The sequence below is a fragment of the Salvelinus fontinalis genome, chromosome 28, assembly GCF_029448725.1.
Source record: "Salvelinus fontinalis isolate EN_2023a chromosome 28, ASM2944872v1, whole genome shotgun sequence".
NCBI classification, from domain to species: domain Eukaryota; kingdom Metazoa; phylum Chordata; class Actinopteri; order Salmoniformes; family Salmonidae; genus Salvelinus; species Salvelinus fontinalis.
Genome location: NC_074692.1, coordinates 11,790,752 through 11,806,799, shown reverse-complemented (window position 1 = coordinate 11,806,799; position 16,048 = coordinate 11,790,752). Strand labels below are relative to the sequence as shown.

Here is a 16,048-nt window from a genome sequence, read left to right as displayed (position 1 = left end):
GAAGAGAATCGGTTTAAGCATCAGTAGTCAAACAGTGGTAGCGCACAAATTGCCTATCAAATTACGTTCCTCGGCTATGATCCTTTACAAAGCGCGTTCTATCTGACGCCACTTAAAACGTATGCCTATAATATTAATTATTTTATTCGAGCGATGTTTATTGACATGATGCAAACTATTTCTATTAGGTTGCGATTCATTTGGAATAAGACACGTCGAGCGATACATTGAAAAGGTACGTTTTTTAGAAATTGAAATAGGATTAGAATAGCATTAGATAGAAGTCCAAGGGTTTGTATTTCTATTTAGAGTATTTTATTTAAATCAAATTAATGAATAGCCTAATTAAATATTTTGAAAGTTTATGCAACAGTTATTGATCCTGGTGCGATCAAAATCATTTTCAGCCAGGTATACAGAAACTGGACAGTAGCCTATGCCAAGTTTTTTTTATGGACAATTGTGCTCGGGACATTTTGGGGAGTCTTTGGAATTACTTTATGGATTTCTAGACATTGTATTTACACAGATTATCTTGTATGTTCTGGTGTACTCCCTCTTTTGATGGAGTTACAGGAGAGAGGCGAGAGAGCTAGGTAACAATACTGTCACTTTCTGGTAAGGATAATGTTTATGGGTTTGCCAGGTATAGGTTTCCACATGTGAACAGGATGTAGCAGGTTTTACCACGATGATTTTACTTCTCCAGGTAATCTACTAAAGTGCTATCTGGGTAAACAGTTATACATTAAGCTGTTTATGTGCACTTATTAAGGCCCTGTATGCTCAGTTGGTTTGTATTCATGGACATTATTTGAATTCCTTTACATTTGTGTCAATCTGAAACATATAGTACCTTTCAATTGAGATATCAATGCACTTTGAATACACCCCTTTGGTTTACATCCAACCACCAGGACCAACTGTTGAGCAGAATACTGTCAGAACTCTTGTTGGCTACAACTGTTGAGAAACATTTCAGGATGGAATATAAATGTATTTAACATGATTGACTATTCATGCCCCTCAAGTGCTGTCAAAGAGGACAACTGAAATACAGTGTTATTACCTAGCTGTTGTAAGGTGACTGGGACAGGGTCACACATACTGTTCACATTGAGATATCACTTCTAATCCAGTTGTAACCTTTATATTAAATGTACCACTTTGCACCTTCACTTGTGACTAGGTCTGTGTGATGGTGAACATAATTATGCCTCGTCCTTTCTCACATGCAGTATAGAAATGTAGCCATATTAGGCTTTCTACATTGTCAAAGGGGTTTTCCAACAGAGGACTACCCTATGACTATTAGATCTGTCACTGTTGGGTTACATGTGGTCAAAGACTGACACAATTTGCAACTGCCTCTTTTTGCGCCTTATACTGTATGTGTGTGATAAAGGTTAAACAGTATGGAAACTTACACAGTGACTGAGATCGGTCTGGAAACAAAAAAAACTCAGTCCCACCAAAAGGGAAATGTTTCTGAGAGCAAAGGCCTTTCAGTTCCAGCACAGCTGCTATCTCCTGAAACAATGAGTAACCTTCAAAAACATCCTTGGCTTCACCGTGGGAATTCTCCTCCATAAACATGATGAGAGTTCTGTACGGAAGGAGCTTGGAAACCTCTTCACTCTCACATACAATTCCAGGGAATTCAGTGTTGCGCAGTGACCTCTGCGCAACACTGAATTCAGTGTTCAGTGTTGCGCAGTTGATTGACAAATTAGACCTAATTTAAAAAAAATTGTTGAGTGTATATTATGCCTGCTGTATTCTCAAATTACATTCTGCACTACTTGAATTGTTTTTCTTTTTTTGTCTTGAGCATGACGACACCCATCTAACAAAATCGAAATTATTAATTTGGTGTTCTCATAACCTCATTTAGTGAATCTTTCTCTGGACGTCCTCAAGACTCCTCTCCCCTTATCAGGCAGGGGTTGGGCAATCTCATGGGGACATATAGAACATTCCGGTCCCTGAAGCATATTGTTTCCTCGCTCTGGTACAGCTGACATTTAACTCACTGGGATAGTAGCTCCATAACTCCATCGTGTCATTCTGACGCTGGTTATATTTCCCCTGCCCCCTGGTTTACAGTTCAGTGACTGTTGGTAATGGGGTAAAGAAGAATTGGTGGGAAGCCAGTTATCATGTGTTAACATGAACACTGCAGTTGCCCAGGTACTTTAGTGGGGGGACTATTTCAGATCTTGATGTTGGTTTTGGATCGAGTATGAATGATGATGAACAGCAGTTTTATGGGGAATACAGTACAGTAATGTAAAGTAAACACTGAAATTGTTACTTTACAGTGTATTTTACTTGCTACATTGGAAATTCCAGTGTATCATGTCAAATAATACACCGTCAGATTTATTGTTTGACTTGAAGCGTGGTTAATATTTGATGGAAATGATCATTGTAATATTCATTGGTATTTTCTGCAGTCATTTCCTGTTTCGGCATTCAGCACTTCCACTTTATTCACTCTTTCTTCCCTTTATCTGCAGCAGTATGACACTTGTGATCACTTCCTGGCTCAGTCTCAGCCCCATTGGAGTTTCATGCTAAATTGTGCAACAGTGAAGAACTTGAGAGGAGAGCACCAGACAGGACAACGGATACGATAACAGAAGGTTGGTCTGCTTCTCTGACCACCAACTGTGGGACTTCTAAGAGGCTTTAAGGTGAAGTGGTCTCAGTGTTTGGAGAGCTCAGCCCTAGTCCCAGGCAGTGAGTTAAGCCCTACAGGGTCAGGCCACCGCTACCAGCCTGCAGCTATGGACCTTGAGGAGAGTGGTCCTCCTTCCTCCTCAGTGACCTCGCTGCTCCTCTCACCATGCTGAACGATGCTTCCTCTGTCATCTACATTGTGCTGGAACTGCTGATCGCCATACTATCCGTGCTGGGCAATGTGCTGGTCTGCTGGGCCGTCTGCCTCAACAGCAACCTGCAGAACATCACCAACTTCTTTGTGGTGTCCCTGGCGATGGCAGACATTGCTGTGGGAGTGCTGGGTATCCCCTTCGCCATCGTCATCAGCACAGGCTTCTGCTCCAACTTCTATGGCTGCCTCTTCATTGCTTGCTTTGTGCTGGTGCTCACCCAGAGCTCCATCTTCAGCCTGCTGGCCATCGCCATAGACCGCTACATCGCTATCACGATACCTCTCAGGTCAGTTCAACATTGTATGAACGTAACAGAGAATGTGCTAACATGTTGCTGCCGTCATGCTGCTTTCCTCTCTGAGAGTTCAGACCCAAGTACGGACAAAGCGGTTAGACATTAAGCTTTGTAAAGATTTTCAATGTACCCTATGAGGTTGTATAGTGTTATTGATTGATTTGCATACCCGGGTTGCAGGAACATTGTGTAGTTTTCATGCCAGTAGCAAATAGCAAAAAAAAATCTGAAGTAAATCTTAAAACCTGTGAGAGTTATTTTCAGAATAGAGCAGCAGAGGACCGTGCTATTTTTGAATGAACTTGAAATCTTTAGCCCAAATGGCCAGATGAGCTTTTTTGATTTCCTCAGTGGATCCAGACATAAGTGGAATCTCCTTTGACTACGAGTTTATACAGACCATGACCCCTCTTCAGAACTATACACATGTCAAAAACGTTAGCCGTTTAAACAACTTGTTTATTAAACGAATATAAATTACATTATGCCTTGAAATGAATTAATAATCAGTAATTACTTATACACTTTTTTGATAGTGTGTGCAGACTTATTGCATCCAAGATAGTTTGTTGTTCTGAGTTTAGGGCTGTGTTCCTGCATCTCTCATAGCTAACCTTTGAACTTTAACATCTTGAGAATGTGGCAGAAATAGGCCAAATAGCTTAGCTGTTCTCTCACACTGACTGACAGACACACTCGAAATAGACGTTCCTTCCAAATGCTAACATTTTGTTTTTAAGCATCTATTTTATTACTTAAACGAGATGTTTTCCCATAAAAAAAGAGTGTGTGAATGATATGCCTATTATAATGTTTATTATTTAACTCACTATCCCTTAACCTCTGGGAGAATCTAACCCTCCAGAGAGACAACTCATGCTCCCCAAGCCAACAGAGTATGTTTGCCTCCAGAGTGGCACAGTGGTCTAAGTCATCACTACAGACCCTGGTTCGATCCCAGGCTGTGTCACAGCCAGCCGTAACCGGGAGACCCATGAGGCGGCACACAATTGGCCCAGTGTTGTCCAGGTTAGGAGATGGTTTGGCCAGCTGGGATTTCCTTGTCCCATTGCTCTCTAGTAACTCCTTGTGGCGAGCCGGGCGCCTGCAAGCTGACTTCGGTCACCAGCTCGACAGTGTTTCCTCCGACACATTGGTGCGGCTGGCTTACGGGTTAATCGAGCATTGTGTCAAGAAGCAATGCGGCTTGTGTTTCGCATGGCTCTCAACCTTCGCCTCTCCTGAGTCCGTAGGGGAGTTGCAGCGATGGGACAAGACTATAACTACTAATTGGGGAGGGAAAAAACCCCAGAGATTGTGTGTTTTACTAACAGAGTCCATATATTTTTTGTTCCAACAGGTACAATAGCCTGGTGACGGGCCAGCGTGCCAAGGGGATCATTGCTGTCTGCTGGGTGCTGTCCATCATCATCGGCCTGACTCCAATGTTGGGCTGGAATAAGTCCACTGAGCGCCCCAACAGCACCTGCTCCCCAGGCCTGATGGAGTGTCTGTTTGAAGAGGTGGTTGTCATGGACTACATGGTCTACTTTAACTTCTTTGCCTGTGTGCTGATGCCTCTGCTGCTCATGCTGGTCATCTACCTGCGGATCTTCATGGCAGCTCGGCATCAGCTGAAGCTCATAGAACTGAAGGCTGTCCACGGGGGGAAGTCCCACTCCACCCTGCAGAAGGAGGTCCAGGCGGCCAAGTCGCTGGCCATCATCGTGGGCCTGTTTGCCATCTGCTGGCTGCCGCTGCACATCATCAACTGCTTCACCCTGTTCTGCCCTCAGTGTGCCCGCCCACCCCTCTGGATCATATACGTGGCCATCATCCTCTCCCACGGCAACTCGGTGGTCAACCCCTTCATCTATGCATACCGCATCCGGGAGTTCCGTCACACCTTCAGGAGGATCATCCGCCGCCACTTCCTGGGCCTCCACCGCCGGCAGCTGTTTGAGAGTGGTGGCAGCACTCGCACCTCCACCCACAACAGCGTCTGTGGCTCAGTGAGGGTTAAGGCCAACTGCCTCAGCTTCGACCTCCACACCGAGCACAACACCTGTAGCTGTGAGAGCCATGTCACACCTGCAGGGGCCGTTCTGACCTCAGCGCCCATTCACAACCACCCTCTTTCCGTGATTAGTTTCCACAATCACAATGTGAGCCCCCCTCTGCCACAGCCTCTCATACAGACACAGACACAACCCTTATGTCATCCCCTGCAGTATGGGGACCACCAGCAGTCTCCTAAAGGACCGGAGATGGAAGAGGTAAAGGACAGGCAGGATCTCTCCCCTGTCCAGGTCAAATCACTGTTCTATAAACATAAAACCTGCTTCACCAAGCTTTCTGGGGTGTCCTGATGGATACAGAATTGGCGCCAGACAGCTACTAAGGATCCCTTAACACCTGGCCTTTTGTGTGAAATTACTCAGATGCTCTTATTTTTTGGGAGTCAGCTCTGAGTGTAATGGTAGATTACTGGGTAGGCAGGCTCACAAGCTGAGGATCAGAGTTTGGATGTATCGCATGTTATCTAGATGGCCCAATGCCAAATACTTGGAGGCATTCTATCAGCAGGGATTCTAATAGTGGAGCCGAGCTTCTACACAAAGGCAGCCATACAAAACAAACTATATATGCACCATTTATTTTGTATTTCAATTGGACCTTTCAGCTTCTAGAAGCAAAAATCGTTGTAGTTATTTATAGCAGAAATGTGACTTGAATGGTTCAATGTGATTCTGTTTATTCTCTTGGTCTGTGACGTCATGTGGTGCTTAGATCTGAAGCTTCACAATTGACTCTTGTTCTTTGCCACCTAGTGAGCCCTAAAGAAATAACATCGACGTGATTGGATTACTCTTGTGTATTTGGGGATGGCAGGGATGTTTCAAGCGTGTGAAAAGGGGACAGTACTACTTCATTGATTTAGCATGTTTGTGTCCCATATAGATGGACGTGATGAGAGTACATTTCCTTTAGACGTTCAGGCTTATGATCTTGCAAATATATGAATGCAACAAAGCTCAAATCTGCCTAGCTAAGAGTTTTTCAATGATAATGGTTTTAAACTTTTTTGAGGAGGATCTATTAATCTACCACTGTCACTTTCTCTACATTACACTTCGTTCAACTTGTCTAACTGTCACTTTCTCTACATTACACTTCTTTCAGCTTGTCTAACTGTCACTTTCTCTACATTACACTTCTTTCAACTTGTCTAACTGTCACTTTCTCTACATTACACTTCTTTCAACTTGTCTAACTGTCACTTTCTCTACATTACACTTCTTTCAACTTGTCTAACTGTCACTTTCTCTACATTACACTTCTTTCAGCTTGTCTAACTGTCACTTTCTCTACATTACACTTCTTTCAACTTGTCTAACTGTCACTTTCTCTACATTACACTTCTTTCAACTTGTATAACTGTCACTTTCTCTACATTACACTTCGTTCAACTTGTATAACTGTCAGTAGCACAAACCTGTGCAGATCCTTCAGATATCACAGACAATTAAATGGTACAAATAAATAATGACATACACCTTATATTTTTTACAAAAATGACTCTCTCGCAAGTGTTACATATCTATGGCATTCTGTGCATTCTCACATTTCGGATGCAATGCATGCAGCAATACCTCCTGTCCAAAAATAAATATATTTTTTAAGTAAATCTGTTTTTTTGTTTCCATGTTGAACTGTTTAAGTATTACAAGTACTGTACAGTTTTCCCAAACATGAATTAATAAGTGCAGAGAAAGCTCCAGGGCTCACCGTGGCTTTGCTCCCAGAAGGGAGGAGTTTTGGACAAAGGGAAGTGAAGCTCCATAAGAGGGCTGGTCAGTCTGTGGAGGGGGCAGACCAGACCAGATGGGCCATGGGATTTATGTCCCCTATTACAAACTGTGTGTCATGTTTTTGATCATCATGTCTTGTCCCTGTGCTTCCCTCTGCTGGTCTTATTAGGTTCTTTCCCTCTTTTCTATCCTTCTCTCTCCTCCTCCCTTTCTCCCTCTCCCGCTCTCTCTCTATCGTTCCGTTCCTGCTCCCAGCTGTTTCTCATTCTCCTAACGACCTCATTTACTCTTTCACACCTGTCCCCTATTTTTGCCCTCATTAGAGTTCCTATTTCTTGCTCTGTTTTCCGCTTCAGTCCTTGTCGGATTCTTGTTTGATGTTTGCTGTTCAGTGTCCTTGTTCCGCCCTGTCGTGTTTTTGCCTTCATCAGATGCTGCATGTGAGCAGGTGTCTAGTGGTCGCGTCTCCAGTCGTTCATCTCTACTGACGAGAGGATTTCAGTTTTCCTGTTTTGTTTTTACCTTAGATATATCAGGAGTATCGTTTTTGTCTAAGACTGGAATAAAGACTCTGTTTCTATTACGTCGCTTTTGGGTCCTCCTTCATCAGCATAACAGAAGAATCCGACCAAGAATGGACCCAGCGACTACGGATTCTCGCAAGACTGCCATTGAGATCCAGGGAGAAATGCTCGGTAGACACGAGCAGGAATTGTCTGCTGCTCGTCATGCCGTTGAGACCCTGGCCGCTCATGTCTCCGATCTCTCAGGACAGTTTCAGAGTCTTCGTCTCGTGCCACCAGCTACTTCCTGGTCTTCCAAGTCTCCGGAACCTAGGGTTAATAACCCACCTTGTTACTCTGGGCAGCCCACTGAGTGTCGCTCCTTTCTCACCCAGTGTGATATTGTGTTCTCTCTCCAGCCCAACACATACTCAGGAGAGAGAGCTCGGATCGCTTACGTCATATCGCTCCTGACTGGTCGGGCTCGGGAGTGGGGCACAGCTATCTGGGAGGCAAGGGCTGAGTGTTCTAACGTTTATCAGAACTTTAAGGAGGAGATGATACGCGTTTTTGATCGTTCTGTTTTTGGGAAGGAGGCTTCCAGGGTCCTGGCTTCCCTATGTCAAGGTGATCGATCCATAACGGATTACTCTATAGAGTTTCGCACTCTTGCTGCATCCAGTGACTGGAACGAGCCGGCGTTGCTCGCTCGTTTTCTGGAGGGACTTCACGCTGAGGTTAAGGATGAGATTCTCTCCCGGGAGGTTCCTTCCAGCGTGGACTCTTTGATTGCACTCGCCATCCGCATAGAACGACGGGTAGATCTTCGTCACCGAGCTCGTGGAAGAGAGCTCGCGTTAACGGTGTTTCCTCTCTCCGCATCTCAACCATCTTCTCCCATCAGCTCAGAGACTGAGCCCATGCAGCTGGGAGGTATTCGCATCTCGACTAAGGAGAGGGAACGGAGAATCACCAACCGCCTTTGTCTCTATTGCGGTTCTGCTGGACATTTTGTCATATCATGTCCAGTAAAAGCCAGAGCTCATCAGTAAGCGGAGGGCTACTGGTGAGCGCTACTACTCAGGTCTCTCCATCAAGATCCTGTACTACCTTGTCGGTCCATCTACGCTGGACCGGTTCGGCTGCTTCCTGCAGTGCCTTGATAGACTCTGGGGCTGAGGGTTGTTTTATGGACGAAGCATGGGCTCGGAAACATGAGATTCCTCTCAGACAGTTAGGGAGGCCCACGCCCATGTTCGCCTTAGATGGTAGTTCTCTCCCCAGTATCAGATGTGAGACACTACCTTTAACCCTCACAGTATCTGGTAACCACAGTGAGACCATTTCCTTTTTGATTTTTCGTTCACCTTTTACACCTGTTGTTTTGGGTCATCCCTGGCTAGTATGTCATAATCCTTCTATTAATTGGTCTAGTAATTCTATCCTATCCTGGAATGTTTCTTGTCATGTGAAGTGTTTAATGTCTGCTATACCTCCTGTTTCTTCTGTCCCCTCTACTCAGGAGGAACCTGGTGATTTGACAGGAGTGCCGGAGGAATATCATGATCTACGCACGGTCTTCAGTCGGTCCAGAGCCAGCTCTCTTCCTCCTCACCGGTCGTATGATTGTTGTATTGATCTCCTTCCGGGGACCACTCCTCCTCGGGGTAGACTATTCTCTCTGTCGGCTCCCGAACGTAAGGCTCTCGAGGATTATCTGTCTGTTTCTCTCGACGCCGGTACTGTGGTGCCTTCTTCCTCTCCCGCCGGAGCGGGGTTTTTCTTTGTTAAGAAGAAGGACGGTACTCTGCGCCCCTGCGTGGATTATCGAGGGCTGAATGACATAACGGTTAAGAATCGTTATCCGCTTCCCCTTATGTCGTCAGCCTTCGAGATGCTGCAGGGAGCCAGGTTCTTTACTAAGTTGGACCTTCGTAACGCTTACCATCTCGTACGCATCAGAGAGGGGGACGAGTGGAAAACGGCGTTTAACACTCCGTTAGGGCATTTTGAATACCGGGTTCTGCCGTTCGGTCTCTCTAATGCTCCAGCTGTCTTTCAGGCATTAGTTAATGATGTACTGAGAGACATGCTGAACATCTTTGTTTTTGTTTACCTTGACGATATCCTGATTTTTTCACCGTCACTCGAGATTCATGTTCAGCACGTTCGACGTGTACTCCAGCGCCTTTTAGAGAATTGTCTCTACGTGAAGGCTGAGAAGTGCGCCTTTCATGTCTCCTCTGTCACTTTTCTCGGTTCTGTTATTTCCGCTGAAGGCATTCAGATGGATCCCGCTAAGGTCCAGGCTGTCAGCGATTGGCCTGTTCCTAAGTCACGTGTCGAGTTGCAGCGCTTTCTCGGTTTCGCTAATTTCTATCGGCGTTTCATTCGTAATTTCGGTCAAGTGGCTGCCCCTCTCACAGCTCTGACTTCTGTCAAGACTTGCTTTAAGTGGTCCGGTTCCGCCCAGGGAGCTTTTGATCTCCTCAAGAAGCGTTTTACATCCGCCCCTATCCTTGTTACTCCTGACGTCACTAAACAATTCATTGTCGAGGTTGACGCTTCAGAGGTGGGCGTGGGAGCCATTCTGTCCCAGCGCTTCCAGTCTGACGATAAGGTTCATCCTTGCGCTTACTTTTCTCATCGCCTGTCGCCATCGGAACGCAACTATGATGTGGGTAACCGCGAACTGCTCGCTATCCGCTTAGCCATAGGCGAATGGCGACAGTGGTTGGAGGGGGCGACCGTTCCTTTTGTCGTTTGGACTGACCATAAGAACCTTGAGTACATCCGTTCTGCCAAACGACTTAATGCACGTCAAGCTCGTTGGGCGTTGTTTTTCGCTCGTTTCGAGTTCGTGATTTCCTATCGCCCGGGGAATAAGAACACCAAGCCTGATGCCTTATCCCGTCTCTTTAGTTCTTCTGTGGTTTCTACCGACCCCGAGGGGATTCTTCCTGAAGGGCGTGTTGTCGGGTTGACTGTCTGGGGAATTGAGAGACAGGTAAAGCAAGCACTCACTCACACTGCGTCGCCGCGCGCTTGTCCTAGTAACCTTCTGTTTGTTCCTGTCTCTACTCGTCTGGCTGTTCTTCAGTGGGCTCATTCTGCCAAGTTAGCTGGCCACCCCGGCGTTCGGGGTACGCTTGCTTCTATTCGCCAGCGGTTTTGGTGGCCTACTCAGGAGCGGGACACGCGCCGTTTCGTGGCTGCTTGTTCGGACTGCGCGCAGACTAAGTCAGGTAACTCTCCTCCTGCCGGTCGTCTCAGACCGCTTCCCATTCCTTCTCGACCATGGTCTCACATCGCCTTAGACTTTATTACCGGTCTGCCTTCGTCTGCGGGGAAGACTGTGATTCTTACGGTTATCGATAGGTTCTCTAAGGCGGCACATTTCATTCCCCTCGCTAAGCTTCCTTCCGCTAAGGAGACGGCACAAATCATCATTGAGAATGTGTTCAGAATTCATGGCCTCCCGTTAGACGCCGTTTCAGACAGAGGTCCGCAATTCACGTCACAGTTTTGGAGGGAGTTCTGTCGTTTGATTGGTGCTTCCGTCAGTCTCTCTTCCGGATTTCATCCCCAGTCTAACGGTCAAGCAGAAAGGGCCAATCAGTCGATTGGTCGCATTTTACGCAGCCTTTCGTTTCGAAACCCTGCGTCTTGGGCAGAACAGCTCCCCTGGGCTGAGTACGCTCACAACTCGCTTCCTTCGTCTGCTACCGGGCTATCTCCGTTTCAGAGTAGTCTTGGTTACCAGCCTCCTCTGTTCTCGTCCCAGCTCGCCGAGTCCAGCGTTCCCTCCGCTCAGGCTTTTGTCCAACGTTGTGAGCGCACTTGGAGGAGGGTCAGGTCTGCACTTTGCCGTTACAGGGCGCAGACTGTGAGAGCCGCCAATAAACGTAGGATTAAGAGTCCTAGGTATTGTCGCGGTCAGAGAGTGTGGCTTTCCACTCGTAACCTTCCCCTTACGACAGCTTCTCGCAAGTTGACTCCGCGGTTCATTGGTCCGTTCCGTGTCTCTCAGGTCGTCAATCCTGTCGCTGTGCGACTGCTTCTTCCGCGACATCTTCGTCGCGTCCACCCTGTTTTCCATGTCTCTTGTGTCAAGCCTTTTCTTCGCGCTCCCGTTCGTCTTCCCTCCCCCCCTCCCGTCCTTGTCGAGGGCGCACCTATTTACAAGGTACGGAAGATCATGGACATGCGTTCTCGGGGACGTGGTCACCAGTATTTAGTGGATTGGGAGGGTTACGGTCCTGAGGAGAGGAGTTGGGTTCCATCTCGGGATGTGCTGGACCGTTCGTTGATTGATGATTTCCTTCGTTGCCGCCAGGGTTCCTCCTCGAGTGCGCCAGGAGGCGCTCGGTGAGTGGGGGGGTACTGTCATGTTTTTGATCATCATGTCTTGTCCCTGTGCTTCCCTCTGCTGGTCTTATTAGGTTCTTTCCCTCTTTTCTATCCTTCTCTCTCCTCCTCCCTTTCTCCCTCTCCCGCTCTCTCTCTATCGTTCCGTTCCTGCTCCCAGCTGTTTCTCATTCTCCTAACGACCTCATTTACTCTTTCACACCTGTCCCCTATTTTTGCCCTCATTAGAGTTCCTATTTCTTGCTCTGTTTTCCGCTTCAGTCCTTGTCGGATTCTTGTTTGATGTTTGCTGTTCAGTGTCCTTGTTCCGCCCTGTCGTGTTTTTGCCTTCATCAGATGCTGCATGTGAGCAGGTGTCTAGTGGTCGCGTCTCCAGTCGTTCATCTCTACTGACGAGAGGATTTCAGTTTTCCTGTTTTGTTTTTACCTTAGATATATCAGGAGTATCGTTTTTGTCTAAGACTGGAATAAAGACTCTGTTTCTATTACGTCGCTTTTGGGTCCTCCTTCATCAGCATAACACTGTGAGTCTGATTTCTACAGCTTTCCCAGCTTTTATCCAAATTCCCGGATGATTCCAGGTTACGGGGCACAGGGCATTCTCCTTTTAATGTCCTCCCAGGGGCTTCCTGAAATGACACTGTGGTGTTTTTTAAAGATGCTACCAGCATAATTTACTGGTGTTTTCTACACAACAACATCCCGACTCTCACCCCCTTTCTGACATGACTAAATAAGACTTCCACCAGTCATCCTTTTAGAAGTGGCCATTCTGGCCAATATCTCTTACTTGTTTAACAATGCCATCCTCACCCAAATGTATCTTTACTGTACTAACCTCTATATCAACAGTATACTTTACCTGTGACTGGAGGGTCATTTTTGAAATGTTTATTTAACCTTTATTTAACCAGGAAAAGCCCTTTGAGACCTAGAGTCTCTTTTTCAAGGGAGACCTGGACAAGAAGGCAGTAATAATCAATACATTACACAATTAAAACATACAACAATACAATACAACACAACATGATCCAGCCTAAAAAAAAGCATTTACCCTCCTCCGTAACAGAGTCTCCCATCAATATTTAAATGAATTCAGTAGCACTAAGATATCTAGATGAAGCATGGATTGTGGATTATTCCATGCATCTGGTGCACAAGAAGAGAAGGCAGTCTTGCCTAATACTGTGAATGTCCTGGGGACTTTAAGTAGCAACCAATTAATGTTACAGACATAGCTTCCTTCCTGTCATGAATCAGTGATCCTGATACTGTACATGGTTTACTGTACATTTGGCCATGAAAAATGGTGCTCACTGAACAAGGCTAATCTAATTGTCTCACTGAGGTGCTCTATAGTGCCTCATTCACTGGCATGTACAATATATCAAGTGTTAGATGGTCTGGTATTCTTGTCTCATCTGATTGACAGTGTAATTTGAGCATGAACAACGCACATTCTCTTCATGGTCGTACAATGGGAAAGAGTTGATTGATAGTTCAGCGTTGATGGTTTAATCATGACCCTTTTCGCACTAACTCTCTTCATTCATTTATTATCTGTCCTGTTGCCTACTTACTTTATCCTTACCTATATGTACAGTGGGGAGAACAAGTATTTGATACACTGACGATTTTGCAGGTTTTCCTACTTACAAAGCATGTAGAGGTCTGTTATTTGTATCATAGGTACACTTCAACTGTGAGAGACGGAATCTAAAACAAAAATCCAGAAAATCACATTGTATGATTTTTAAGTAATTCATTTGCATTTTATTGCATGACATAACTATTTGATCACCTACCAACCAGTAAGAATTCTGGCTCTCACAGACCTGTTAGTTTTTCTTTAAGAAGCCCTCCTGTTCTCCACTCATTACCTGTATTAACTGCACCTGTTTGAACTCGTTACCTGTATAAAAACACCTGTCCACACACTCAATCAAACAGACTCCAACCTCTCCACAATGGCCAAGACCAGAGAGCTGTGTAAGGACATCAGGGAAAAAAATGTAGACCTGCTGGGTGGGCTACAGGACAATAGGCAAGCAGCTTGGTGAGAAGGCAGCAACTGTTGGCGCAATTATTCGAAAATGGAAGAAGTTCAAGATGACGGTCAATCACCCTCGGTCTGGGGCTCCATGCAAGATCTCACCTCGTGGGGCATCAATGATGATGAGGAAGGTGAGGGATCAGCCCAGAACTACACGGCAGGACCTGGTCAATGACCTGAAGAGAGCTGGGACCACAGTCTCAAAGAAAACCATTAGTAACACACTACGCCGTCATGGATTAAAATCCTGCAGCGCAAGCAAAGTCCCCCTGCTCAAGCCAGCGCATGTCCAGGCCCGTCTGAAGTTTGCCAATGACCATCTGGATGATCCGGAGGAGGAATGGGAGACGGTCATGTGGTCTAATGAGACAAAAATAGAGCTTTTTGGTCTAAACTCCACTCGCCGTGTTTGGAGGAAGAAGAATGATGAGTACAACCCCAAGAACACCATCCCAACCGTGAAGCATGGAGGTGGAAACATCATTCTTTGGGGATGCTTTTCTGCAAAGGGGACAGGATGACTGCACCGTATTGAGGGGAGGATGGATGGGGCCATGTATCACGAGATCTTGGCCAACAACCTCCTTCCCTCAGTAAGAGCATTGAAGATGGATCGTGGCTGGGTCTTCCAGCATGACAACGACCCGAAACACACAGCCAGGGTAACTAAGGAGTGGCTCCGTAAGAAGGTCCTGGAGTGGCCTAGCCAGTCTCCAGACCTGAACCCAATAGAAAATCTTGGAGGGAGCTGAAAGTCCGTATTGCCCAGCGACAGCCCCAAAACCTGAAGGATCTGGAGAAGGTCTGTATGGAGGAGTGGGCCAAAATCCCTGCTGCAGTGTGTGCAAACCTGGTCAAGAACTACAGGAAACGTTTGATCTCTGTAATTGCAAACAAAGGTTTCTGTACCAAATATTAAGTTCTGCTTTTCTGATGTATCAAATACTTATGTCATGCAATAAAATGCAAATTAATTACTTAAAAATCATACAATGTGATTTTCTGGATTTTTGTTTTAGATTCCGTCTCTCACAGTTGAAGTGTACCTATGATAAATATTACAGACATGCTTTGTAAGTAGGAAAACCTGCAAAATCGTCAGTGTATGAAATATTTGTTCTCCCCACTGTACATATCTACCTCAATTACCTCGTACCCCATGCACATTGACTCGGTACTGGTACCCTGTGTACAGTATATAGCCAAGTTATCATTACTCATTGTGTATTTATCCCTCCTGTTATTTTTCAATTAAACATTTTTTTTTCTATATTTATTGTTGGGAGGGACTGTAAGTAATCATTTCACTGTTATTCTACACCTGTTGTTTGCGAAGCATGTAACAAACACAATTTGATTTGATGTAGCATACAAGTCAGCAGGACATGCCGTGAATGGACTGAGGTCCTCAGATGATCTCCTGTACTGGTCATTGTTATGGTGTTATGTGCGGAATGTGTGGAATGTATTAAATACAACTTGTGTGGTATTGTGAAATAAGAGGAAAAGCTCAGATCCCTGATCCTAATGTTTCTAAACAAAAGACAAATCATTTCTCTCTTAGATTTGTTGTGCGAATGATGCGAATGGTAACAACTGGCTTGTCATTATAATTCACTAGGTAGTAGAGTAGCATTGCCTCTACGTGTAATGGTCAGTCTAATCCCAGTTAGTGGTCGGCTGACAAACAAAGTCATCCCCCACAGTATCTAAGTCAGACCTCAGTGTTCAACAAGTAGCAGTAAAAGCCAGAGGACTTGTGTGACTGTGTGTTGACTCCATGGAAACAAACAATAACACTTCCCTCACATAAAAGGTTCTGTCTTCTCTTCTATTGAAAGGAGAGACGAGGGGGAGTCAGATGGGTTATCAACCAGGGGGAATGTGCTTTCGATGTGTGTATAAGACAAACATTTTTGCTTGCTCTGCAACAGTTCAAAACTGTTTACAGGTCTGGCTTTAAAATGCCAAATGGATAACGTATCCTGTCAACTGTTGGTTTACTCAGAGCAACTGCAGAAGCAATTTACAATGGCCTCCTCAGTGCAGAAGCTTAGTCACTAAGTATGACAGTAGTCAACAACATAGATTTTCTTTTTTTGTTGTTGACTATTGTGGCA

The 16,048-nt window shown here is 45.5% G+C and overlaps 1 protein-coding gene across 1 annotated transcript; it reads left to right on the top strand.

Moving 5' to 3' along the window:
- The first annotated feature begins 22 nt into the window (after positions 1-22).
- Positions 23-6,880, top strand: LOC129826166 (adenosine receptor A2b-like). The gene is made up of 3 exons (XM_055886562.1): positions 23-235; positions 2,520-3,183; positions 4,553-6,880. Exons 2-3 carry the CDS (start codon positions 2,849-2,851, stop codon positions 5,559-5,561), a joined length of 1,344 nt encoding a protein of 447 aa, XP_055742537.1. The 5' UTR covers positions 23-235; positions 2,520-2,848; the 3' UTR covers positions 5,562-6,880.
- The last annotated feature ends 9,168 nt before the right edge of the window (positions 6,881-16,048 follow it).